We start from the raw sequence: 12,596 nt of genomic DNA on the forward strand, positions 1-12,596 counted from the left end.
TCTCTCTCTCTCTCTCTCTCTCTCTCTCTCTCTCTCTCTCTCTCTCTCTCTCTCTCTCTCTCTCTCTCTCTCTCTCTCTCTCTCTCTCTCTCTCACACACACACACAGAGTTTTGTTTTCCAAATGTCTAGATTAATGCCTTTTCAGAGACATAGTTATTTCTTTTGCTGAACTCTATAGAGAGCCAAGATACAGAAAAAAGGATTGGAAAAAATCAACACTTGGATAGAATTTACTTGTTTTGACATATTCTTGCTATTTTATTATAGATAAGGCTTAATAATGATTATTTAGGGCAGATAAAAGATATGTCACATACTGAAGTCCGAGGAATTGGGAGATTCAGTAGTACTAGTGTAAAGGAGCCATCTTCATGGGTTCAATAAGTTTAGATTCCAGGGATAGCTTGCAGAGATGGGTACCAATAAAGAAGAAAGAAAAGGAAGTAAGCACTCAAGATTGACTGCATTCCCCCCCCCCCCAACCTTGAATCAGCAGTTTGCTGAATGCTCAACGAAAGGAAGAATAAACTCAGATTGCCATTTGTCAGTTTGGTCAAGTTTTTTCTCTTTCAAATTTTCTTTCTGCTTTTGCCCTTGACCAGAGTGGGAAAAAAAAAAAAAAAAAGAGTGCAAGAGGAAAGAAATAAGATTTGTCTCCATCCTTTCTTCCTGTTCTTGGAAACATCTAAAGAGCCCAAATGTAAAACTGTAAATCTGAAGATCTAATCTTTTTTTTTAAGTAAGCATTCTAAGATAAAAGGTCACTGAAATAACCTGTATAATATAGTAACCTCTATGAGCTCAGGCATGAGTTAAGTTATTCCCATCAGTTTGTTCTCTAAAAACAGGAAATCGGCATTTTCTGACCAGATGTTTCAAACTATATACTAAAGGAAAAGTTTTCTTACAAGTCATCTTCTGTTAGTTTTTGAAATCAAAAGTTGCCAAGATAAATAGCATGCTGGTATTACTAATAAATTAATATGTGGGGTGAAAACCATGTTATATGTCTCAAAAGTATCCAAACACTATGATCCTTGATTTGAAAAGTATATATTTGGAACAGATGTGGGATGCAAGAGAAAATATGTTTGTGTTTGATTTGTAATTTAATAGCTCCTAATATACTGCTCACATTGTAACTAATATAGTGTTTGTAATCTTTTCTTAAGTTCATTGCCACAAGTTAATTTCAGCAGATGTTTGACTTTAATTAGAAGCAAAGATAATTATTTTGTTTGTTGTTTTGGGGCTACACCAGGCAGTGCTCAAGAGGCACACTGTTCCCAGAAATTACTCTTGGCTGGCTCGGGGATCATATGAGATGCCAGGGATTGAATCTGGGTCAACCACATGCGAGGTTAATGGCCTACCCACTATGCTATCACTCTGGCCCCACAAAGATAATTTTAATGAAAGATAATAGTACTACAATAATATAAGGAGTAAGACGTTGTTAAAGAATGAATAACTCATTTAAAATAACTGAGACAGTTTGAAAGTAAACTGCAGCTTTAGATTTTTGGTAAACATTTTTATATATTGCTATTGTAGAGGACAGACTGATCATTGATTATGAGGATTGGACTTTACAAAAAACAGTCTCTGGTCAATTTGTATCTCTACCTGACTAATCAACTCATAGCTGCAAGTGTTTCATATGGAGCTAGAGGGGAGAGTGCAGTAGAACAGCTCACTTTATCACTTTCTGGAAAGTTGCCCCCCAGCTTCACCTTCGTGTATAGACTTACCCAACCTAGCTAGTAATGCTTTGATAGTTTCTGGGAGGAAAAGAAATTTTTTTTTTCAGTTGCTGTAAACAGGTCTCAATCTAAAACTCTAGGCTTTTTAAAAAGTATGAAGTGTTTGTGCCAGAAACATAGTAATTGTCTTGCATGCAGCCAACCCAAGTTTAAAAGTACCTTCCCCACCCCACCCCCGTATGGTTCCTCTAGTCCCACCAGGAATGGTTCGTGAGAGCAGAGGAGTATTACCCCCCCAAAAAAAAACAAAACAAAAAAAAAATGACTGAAGTGGCAAGTATGTGTGTGATCTGTTCCTCTTTATAAACAGTACAAAGTTCTTTGAAATGGCAATTTAGAAAGATCCTATTCTCATCAAACATAAGGAACTTGTGAATAAAACTGAATAAAAAGTATGCTCTTAAGAAGCCAGAGGGTTAGTACAGCTGGTAGGACAGTTGTCTTGCATGCACTGATCTGGGTTTGATTCCCAGCATCTAATATGTCCCCCCCCCCCAAGCACCACGTGGAGTGATTCCTGTGTGCAGAGACAGGAGTAACCCCTGAGCATTGCTGGGTGTGGTCCCTTCCAAAATATAATGACACTCTTGACTCCCCAGTTTGGTTTTATTTTTAAGATAAAAGACATCACCTCAAAAAGTAGATGTAGGGGGGCCGGGCGGTGGCGCTGGAGGTAAGGTGCCTGCCTTGCCTGCGCTAGCCTTGGATGGACCACGGTTCGATCCCCCGGTGCCCCATATGGTCCCCCAAGAAGCCAGGAGCAGCTTCTGAGCGCATAGCCAGGAGTAACCCCTGAGCATCACAGGGTGTGGCCCAAAAACCAAAAAAAAAAAAAAAAAAAAAAATTAGATGTAGGAACTAAAATAATACAGAATATACTTTATAAATTCTAACACGTAATAGAAGCACTATATTATGTTTCAGTGAAAATAGTTGTAATGTTTACACACATGTCTGATCACATGTATGTTGGAACTTGGGAAGGAGAAAGGAAATTACTTAAGAAATTATCCTTCTTGGGCCCGGAGAGATAGCACAGCGGCGTTTGCCTTGCAAGCAGCCGATCCAGGACCAAAGGTGGTTGGTTCGAATCCCGGTGTCCCATATGGTCCCCCGTACCTGCCAGGAGCTATTTCTGAGCAGACAGCCAGGAGTAACCCCTCAGCACCGCCGGGTGTGACCCAAAATCCAAAGAAAAAAAAATTATCCTTAACTGTGAACCCATTCAAGAGCAAATAAGTAAAAAACTTAAGGTCAGAGAAATAGCTTAAAGGACTGAGCACATTCTTTGCCTATAAGAGCCCCTAGCATGACACGGTTGCGTGGTGTTACTCTTGCTCATTGACTAGGGTGAAGCCCTCAACTATCGCAGAAGTGGAACTTCTGTGTCTTTCAAATGTGAGAACCTTCAAGATTAACCAAATAAAGGTAAAGTATCACCTAATTAATCTGATAGATTTATTAAAATAGATGCCTCCCAGCCCTCATGTGATGGTAGTAATCCATAAATTGCGAGATAGTTCATTATAATTGTGGATCATCCAATACCTCCAAGGTTCTGGAATACAAAGTGAACAAGACACAACATACTTGCCCTCAGGGAACTTACATTCAGAAAGAGTAAATCAGTGCACCATCCTTAAATTTACCATATTTCACTTTTTGTGGCCGGGGTACCTGGAGAAACGAGGCTCAAAGAAATTCAGTAAATACTAGAATTTTAAGATAAAATTCAAAATTCCAGCTACCCTTGGCAAAGATAGTTAATAATTCCTATCTGGCATTTGGAAGACATGTTTTGAAAGTCTTAAACATTAAAAATCAGGTTCCATCATAAGTTCTAAAAACAAACATCTAGGACCAGAACCATAGCACACTGACTAGGCCATTTACCTCACAGGCAGCTGACCTGGGTTCGATCCCCAGCATCCCACATGGTTTCTTGAGCCAGCCAGGACTAATTTTTGAGTGCAGAGCCAGGAGTAACCCCTGAGCACCACCAGTGTAGCCCAAAAATCAAACAAAAATAAATAAAAACAACAACATTATAGAATGACTTTTATTTAAGTAGCTTATTAGCACTTACGTTTCCAAAGATGTAGTGCTAAGGAGACCTTGGAAACACTCCTGGTGATAGTCAACCCAACTATTAAGATCAGATAGTTTCATAATTGGATCTGCCTATCAGTACTGCTAATGCCAAACAATACCAGGGCAACCAGAACCATATCCTGGAAACACTGTCAATATTTATTATTATGCCCAAGCTTGTGTTACATGGAACATTGGACATTGCAACTTGGCATTTGAAACCTTAATGAAAAGCTATTTACAAAGTTAGGATATACTATGCTTTCAAAATTTTAATGGTTTTTATCTCCTTGTTTTCATTAAATTTGAAAAAAATTTTCAACAACACTGAACAGAATGCAATGAAAATTTGGTGCACGTACAGTTAAATAGAAAAAGAAATCAACATAGCTATCTGGGTAACATCTAATTAACTGGACATTTACTGCTTCAACATCATTATGAGAAACATGAACTTTAGTAGTAGAAAAGGAAATAATATCCTATTATCACTAATGTCTAATAGAATTTATTTTTCCATTGTAAGTATAGACAATTACAAATACAGTTGTATGAACTATTTGACTATTATCAAAAGTAATCATAAATTTTTTGTTAACAATTGTTGCAGATACCTCAAATTATTGACAAGCGTGTGTATTTTAAAACTACCAGGATTAAAATTTTATTTATATTCCTTTTTGGTCCTCTATTTTTTTTTTTTTTTTTTTTGGTTTTTCAGGCCACACCGTTTGATGCTCAGGGGTTACTACTAGCTAAGCACTCAGAAATTGCCCCTGGCTTGGGGGACCATATGGGACACCAGGGAACCAAACCGCAGTCTTTCCTTGGCTAGCGCTTGCAAGGCAGACACCTTACCTCTAGCACCACCTCACCGGCCCCTGGTCCTCTATTTTTAAGAAGTATGAAGGTACTTAAGATAAAAGTTCTATTTTTAAAAATGGAAGTTATTTCATAATGAAAATTTAAGTTCCTATAATTGCCTGGTAAAGTATATCTCCTCTCATTCTCTTCATTTTAGTGATTCTAGATGTGTATTGTAATAATACATCAAGCCACCTGATTGTGATACTGTTTTCTCTTCACACAAAAGCTTTGCAAAATAAGCAACAGCAAAAGAAAGCATGCTTTTATTAAAGATAATTTTTATATTTTTAAAATTTCAGATGTAATAATATATTTACAGACACTGATGATCTTTATTAGTACTCAATTATTTTTCTAATGTTTGCTTTAGTGAAAATATAGTTTCATGTTTTTTAATATTATATTTCTATTACCTGGTTCTTAAGGTACAAATTATTTATATGTTCATTGTTACTGGATAAAATTCTATAATTCTTTTACATGAAGTAAATGACCTTCTAATGGTACAAAAATGATTCTATTAGTCGATCATTCACATATATTTGAGATCTTCAAAGAAAGAAGCATTTTCAATTCTATAAAAGTGACACTATGATACATTAATTAGCTGTAATAAAAAATCTGAAACATTCCTGGCTCTTAATTTTCTTGCCTTCTAAAATTGATTTTATTACATTATTGTTCCTTTTGTTTCCCTGTAAGATTTGATATGGTTGGGGTTTTTATGTGTGTGTGTGTGTGTGTGTGTGTGTGTGTGTGTGTGTGTGTGTGTGTGTGTGTGTGTGTGTAATATAGTAAATTATTTTTATTTTTATCAAATTTTCATCTGGGTTCTTTTTCAAGATATTAAAGAGACTGATATAATACTCTTTTAGAATTTGGGAGAACTAGTTAATGTTCTAAATGTCTAATGTTTACAATGGGTGTTAACTCTGAGGACAGAGGAATGCCATTCTAAACAATTATGGAACATATTTCTGCTGTTCTAGGTCTGCTGCTATTTGTTAACTCAGGAGTAAAAATAAATCAATGTAATTTAACTTTGGGCTTCTCAATTTAATTGCATCTACTCCAGTTAACCAACTTCTTATTAACCTGACAGGAAAATAATCAGGCTTCATACTTTATAATTTCACTTGTACAAAGTCCATAGCTTTAATTGAAGCAGGTTGTATTGGGCATATGTTTTACAAATACAGTGTGTGAGAAACAGTATACAATGGTATATACAGCATTTGGGAAAGAAGTGCAGTTATTTAATGTTAAGAGTTTTTGTCAAATGTCTGGTATTTTTCCATCAGAGCTTCCTTCTTTACTGCAGCTGAATCCACAAACCTTTCTTCTTATGTTTTATTGGAACCATTCACATTTTCTTCTTTTTAATGGAGAAGATTCTGAGAACATCTCTTCTTTCTGAGTAAAGGTGACTATAGGTAAAATACATACCTAATGTGGAGGAGGAAGTGGCAAAAAATAAATAAGGTTAATTAACCATTTCATTCTCTGGAGTTCTCTTTTAGGGAGAGAGATTTAGCATCTCTATAGTACCAGTTTGATTGCAAGAAATTCTTTTTTCTTTAGAGTGTAACTCTCTATTCCTTCTCACGTTTCACTTCTATCTTCTCTTTATATGTTAATTTCTTATATGTCTACAGGGCTTACCTTATAGAGGTCATCTATATCTTGGGGATTTGTGAATATCGGAACTATAGAAACAAGTTTAATCATGGAAGCTTCCCCCCCATAATTTCCTGGTGGGAAGGGAGTAATGCCAGGCGATAAAGTTAACTGATCAGATCTTCTCATCCTGTTTTTGTTCCATGCATTTTTCTTGGCTCTTTCACATTTTTTCTCCCTGTTTACTACATGTTATATATCTCATAGAAAATTCTAATCCATGAGGCCCATCAAACTGGAAACAAAAAAGTATGTAAATGAGGAAAACAGAAACACCCAAGCCTGCTTTTCCTTTATTTGTTTGTTTGTTTAAGACTATATCCATCATTGTCAGGGCTTATCTCTGGCTCTGTGCTCAAGGATCACTCCTGGCAGAGCTCAAGGGAACCATAGATGGTTCTAGGGATTGAACCTGGGTTTGCAATATGTAAAGCAAGCACCTTACCCACAATACTATCTCATAGGTCCCAAGCCTATTTATTTTCAGCTGGATTTTGTTTGTAGATACTAGAGTCTGGCTAAAACCTATATATTTATTTGAGGTGGAAAGATAACTTGGTGGGCTGGAGTGCATATTTTGCAAGCAGGATGCCCAAGGTTCATGCTCAGATAACTACAAGGTTATCATGTAACAGCCCCTGAACTCCACCAATGTGGCTCACAACACAAAGTAAATACCAACAAATATAAAAATAACAAATAAAAAATAACTTCAATATTTTAGGACCATAAAGGGTTCAAAAGACTGAGAATATGCATTATAACTTAAGTCCCATGTTCAATCCTGGTAGCACCTGGTCTCCCAGAACTGATGGGATGCAAGTGCCCTCCTCCCCACAAAATTGTATTTCTTACATAATGCAATTTTGTTTTCATACAAACTTTGTGTTCATACAATGACATAGTGATATATTTAATGTCATGATTTTCTACAAGAAGGAAGAGGGGAGGGAATTAAGTGTGAGGGAGGGAAGGAGGTGAGAGGAAGTAGATCTAGGTCTTTCACTAAAAGAAGCAAATTCATTGTATTATGGTTCTGCTTTTATCTTCCCTGTGTTTATAGCCCTTTTTGACAAGGGAGATGGTAGCAGAGAACAAAAACACAGAAGTAGGATAAATTAACACAGAACAGAAAAGCCACTTACCTATAAAGAGCATCATGAGATATATTTTCAGCACATATGGAAAATAAATCGATATGGCGGAGGGCAGCATAGTGGAGTATGTGCCAACTGATTCAAAATAAGGCAGCGACTGATAGATGGCAAATGCTGTTTAAAGATTAAAAAAAAGACTTATGAGGGTTTCCCTTTTTTTATTTGTTTCAGGGATGTACGTGCATGTCTGCAGAGTTGAGGGATATCTTTAATTTGATAATAGTTTGGTGGCAATTGTTGAATCCTTTAGTTTAAGCTATTATTCAATATAGAAAATCTGCTGAATAATTAAGTTGGGCAAAGGCCCTTACAGCATTATGACTTCTTGTTTTTGTTCATTTTATATTTTATCATAAGAAAAATGCTACAGAGCAAGAGAATACAGTGTTTCATAAAATGAAATACATATGTCTCTAACTAAAAATAGGAGTGACAAATGAATTTAGAAAAGACTATATTTTCCTCTTGCAGCTTCACAACACACATTACTAGAGATTCTCAAATGTTTTGCAATAAAGACACTAGTTTAACCCAGTATTTATGCAGCCACTCAGCCCTAGGAAGTATTGCCTAGTCTTTAGATCCAGACCCAAACAGTATTTAATAACAATTGTCAGACACTCTGAGTGAAGCACAGACCTGAATTATTTTTGAGGGAGGAGACTGGTTTCAAACAGAGAGGGGGCAGAGAAATCTATGAAATTATATCCCAGGTATAGATTTTTAATACCCATTTTTTAGAATGAAATGATAGCATTATGTAAGGGAAAGTTGAGTGAAGGTACATGTGAACAATGAATCTAAAATTATTTTCAAAATAAAATTGGAATATTTTAAGAAAAAAAAAAGTCAGGTGCTCACAATTGTTAGAGCGAGACAGTGCATCAACATGGGTTCTGAATATGATATCAGAATATTCCATCTAGTATTGTCATGAGCTGCACCAAAGTCCCTAGATATTTAGGCAATAGCAATAGCTGATTTGGTTATTTATATAAATTTAGTTTCTGTTTTACTTTTTTAAGATAAGAAACTATAATTATTAAAAAGATGTCTAATAAAAGTCAAGTTCTTTTTGTAATCATATATTTTATACGTTGTGACATCTGAAATTTGTGGAAACATATAGAGGTAAAATCATAGTTGTCTATATTCCACATTCTAGAAGTTAATCATTAGTGACATTTTGTCATTTGTGCTTCCAGCAACTTTTTCTGCATATATTTTATCTTTTAATTACAAGAATAAGTTTAATAAACTGATTTTAACCAAAGAGTGCATTAGATAGAAACATGAATTGGCTGGAAAAGAGAAAGCTTAGAATTATGGAATATTTAGCCTGGAACAATAGTGCAGTGAATAGGGCGCTTGTCTTGCATGCAGACAACCAGAGTTTGATCCTCAACACTACATATGGGTTCCTCAAAACCCATCAGGACTAACCTCTGAATACAAAGCTAGGAGTTAAGCCCTAAGTACTACAAATTTTTTATTTTTTTTACATCTTCATTTAAGTACCATGCTTACAAACATGTTTATAGTTGGGCCACAGTCATAGAAAGAACAACCCCCTTCACCAGTGCAAATTCCTAGCACCAATGTCCCTTTCTTTCTTTTCTCCCACCCCCTTCCTATATTCAAGACTGGTATACCACTTCTCTCACTCATCAACATTGTCATGGTAATTCTTAGTGTAGTCATTTCTCTAACTGCATTCACCACTCTTTGTGGGGAACTTCATATTGTCAGCCAGTCCTTCTGGTCCTCATCTCTATTGTCTTTGGGCATTATTAAAACAAATGTCTTTTATTTTTCTTTTTTTTTTTCCCCATTTCTTCCAGGATATCATGTTTCATGGCATAAAGTTTTTCAATACTCTGATTACCCTTTGGATCTCTGTATTATTTGTAGTGATCTCCCCCTTTTCATGTCTAATCCATTTCTTTAAGTTTCTCTTTGTGAGTTTTGCTAGTGTTTATCAATCTTGTTTATTTTATTTAAGAACCATCTTTTGCTTCTGTTGATCTTTCAGATTGTTTTTTGGATTTCCACTTCATTAATTTCTGCCCTAAGCTTTGTTATTTCCTTCTGCCTACTTATTTTGGGCTTCTTTTGTTGATTGTTTTGTAATTTTATAAGCTGTGTCATTAAGCTATTTATGTAAGCCCCTTTTTCCTTCCTGATGTGTGCTTGCATCTATGATTTTAAGTCTGTGTTTGTTCTGACTATTCAGATGTATTTCTGGTAGGGCAGCAAAATGTTGGATTCAGCTTTTTGATCCATTTTGCCACTCTGTCTCATAACTGGTGCATTTGGCCCATTGATGTTGAGAGAGATCATTGTCATGGGATTTAGAGCCATCTCTGTGAAGAAGTTTGGTGTGTCGTTAGGGTGTCTTGTCTTAAAGTAGACTTTTCAGTTTATCTTTTAAGACTTTTATCTGAGTTTGTAAAGTTTTCTAAGCTGCTGTTTATCTGTGCAGCTATGTATACTTCCTTCAAGCATAGAAATGAGTCTGGATGGGAGTTTAAAGTAGAAATATGGAGGATGTTCAGATAACTCAAAGAAAGCATAAATTGAGTTGAACAGACCACAAAGATAGAAATCAAGAAACTCCAAACTGAAATAACAGAAAACTCAGTAGATGAAATTAAAACCTCAATGGAAAGCCTCTCCAACAGAGTAACAGCAGCTGAGGATAGAATGAGTAAGCTGGAAGATCAGATGCAGAACAACTCCATACAGCAGAAGAGACTGGAAAAGAACTTTAAAGCAAATGGTCAGACAATGGAAAAAAGTACTCAAAGAATGTGAACAGATGAAAATAGAAGTCTTTGATAAATTCAACAGAAATAGCATGGGCCCGGAGAGATAGCACAGCGGCGTTTGCCTTGCAAGCAGCCGATCCAGGACCAAAGGTGGTTGTTTTGAATCCCAGTGTCCCATATGATCCCCGTGCCTGCCAGGAGCTATTTTCTGAGCAGACAGCCAGGAGTAACCCCTGAGCATCGCCGGGTGTGGCCCAAAAAGCCAAAAAAAGAAAAAAGAAAAAAAAAGAAATAGCATAAGAATCATTGGAATCCTGGAGACCCAGAAAGAAATCCCCAGAAAGAATTAACAGTTAAGGGACATCATTACAAAGAAACTCCCAGAGCTATAGACCTGCAATGCAACCAAATCCTGCATACCCAAAGAATACCAGCTAAAAGAGGACCCAGAGAAAAAGCACCCCAAGACACATCATAGTCACAGTGATCATTGTGATAATGATAATTCTTTGTCTCTTTTTATGCCTTTTTGTTTTGTTTTGGGGCCACATCCCATAGCATTCAGGGGTTACTTCTGTATCTGCACTGAAAAATCACTCCTGGTAGGCTCTGGAGACCATATGGAATGCCATCGAACCTGGGTCCGATCCAGGTTTGGCTGCGTGCAAGGCAAACGCCCTACCACTGTGCTATCCACTTAATCCTCTCTTGGCCATATATTTTTTTTACAAGTCTTTCACAGTTTTATATCAGGCATTTAGTGACAGTGAATTAGGGCCATTCCCACTACCAGTTGTTAACCTCGCCTCCACCATAGTTCCCCTCATGCATCTCTTACCTCCATCCTTAGTTCCCAGGACTACCAGGGCAACAGGTCCATTTTGTATTTAGCTTGTTGTAGTTTTGGGGTCTTTTGATTGACTTTGGCATAAAATATCTAGATCTGACCTCTTTTTGTTTGTTTGTTTATTCCCCACTCAATGCTCCCAAGACTGCTTGGCACCTTGTTTTCTTTTCTCAATTTGTAGGGAAGACATAAAAATATGAGACAGACTGAAATGAGTCAAGTTCTATGGTTCTATGAAAGATGCAGGAGCCCTCATCTAGAATATAAATAAAATTAAAAGAAGAAAAAAACAGGGAGGAAGGGCCTGGAGAGATAGCTCAGCGGCATTTGCCTTGCAAGCAGCCAATCCAGGACCAAAGGGCTGTTGTTCGAATCCTGGTGTCCCATATGTCCCCACGTGCCTGCCAGAGCTATTTCTGAGCAGACAGCCAGGGAGTAACCCCCTGAGCACCGCCGGGTATGGCCCTAAAACCAAAAAAACAAAAAACATACAAACCCAAAAAAAAAAAAACAGGGAGGAAGAGGAGCTGATGTAGTTTTTTTTTTTTCCATAGGCACACAAATGTTGGAGAAATAAGCAAGGTAATTACATTTGGTCACTACAGGAGATAAAGGGTGTATCCACCCATGAAGCATAATGTACAAAAGACTACTACAGCTCTGGGCATGTTGGCTGTTCGAATCCAATGTCTCTTTAATGGTCCCAAGAGAAAATCATTGGACATATTTTTATATAAGATATGCAAAGTAATGCACTCATTAATTGTTTAAATGACTAAATGATTTCATTCTTAAAATATTTTCAAACATTCTTTCAAATGGTGGGGCATTTGCATGTAGTTGACCTGGGTTTAATTCCTTGCACTCCAGGGTAGTTCCCCCAAGCCATGCCAGGATTGATTCTGAGTGAAAAACCAGGAATTAATCCTACAGCACTGCCAGTTTATGGCACAAGCACACACACACAAATATTTTATTGATATTCTATTTTGTAGTTGTTTTCAGGAGCTACAGGTTATACCTAGAACTCAGGTTCCATGGACCTCATGCATACAAGACATGGAAGACATTATTCTACCCATAGGACTACATCTCGAGCCCCAAGTTTATTCTCTAGGATTCTAGTCATATCATACTTCAAATATTAATAACGCCTTAAGGGACAAAGAGATAATACAGGCAATTAGGGCACTTGTCTTGCATGTAATCTAGATAAATTCAATCCCCAGCAACACATATAGTTCCCTGAGCCCTGTCAGGAGTGATTCTCGAACATAGTACCCAGGAGTAAGCTTGAACAGCTCTAGATGTAACTCCAAAATAAAAATTAATAGCCCTTCTTTTGCACATAGAACCAATTGTGAAATTCTGAGATCTGATTTTACTCTAAAAAGCTTCTGTTCTCTAGTTCATCAGTAAATAGA

General features: G+C 36.7%; 1 protein-coding gene across 1 annotated transcript in view; it reads right to left on the reverse strand.

The window, feature by feature from the left end:
* Nucleotides 1–6,045: 6,045 nt before the first annotated feature.
* The window catches only part of HACD4 (3-hydroxyacyl-CoA dehydratase 4), a 28,630-nt gene continuing 22,079 nt past the window's right edge, over nucleotides 6,046–12,596 (reverse strand). The window contains 2 exon segments of the mRNA XM_049769388.1: nucleotides 6,046–6,169; nucleotides 7,546–7,671. Coding sequence (XP_049625345.1) covers nucleotides 6,087–6,169; nucleotides 7,546–7,671 — 209 coding nt within the window. The 3' untranslated portion in view covers nucleotides 6,046–6,086.

The sequence above is a fragment of the Suncus etruscus genome, chromosome 1 (assembly GCF_024139225.1).
Source record: "Suncus etruscus isolate mSunEtr1 chromosome 1, mSunEtr1.pri.cur, whole genome shotgun sequence".
Lineage (NCBI taxonomy): Eukaryota > Metazoa > Chordata > Mammalia > Eulipotyphla > Soricidae > Suncus > Suncus etruscus.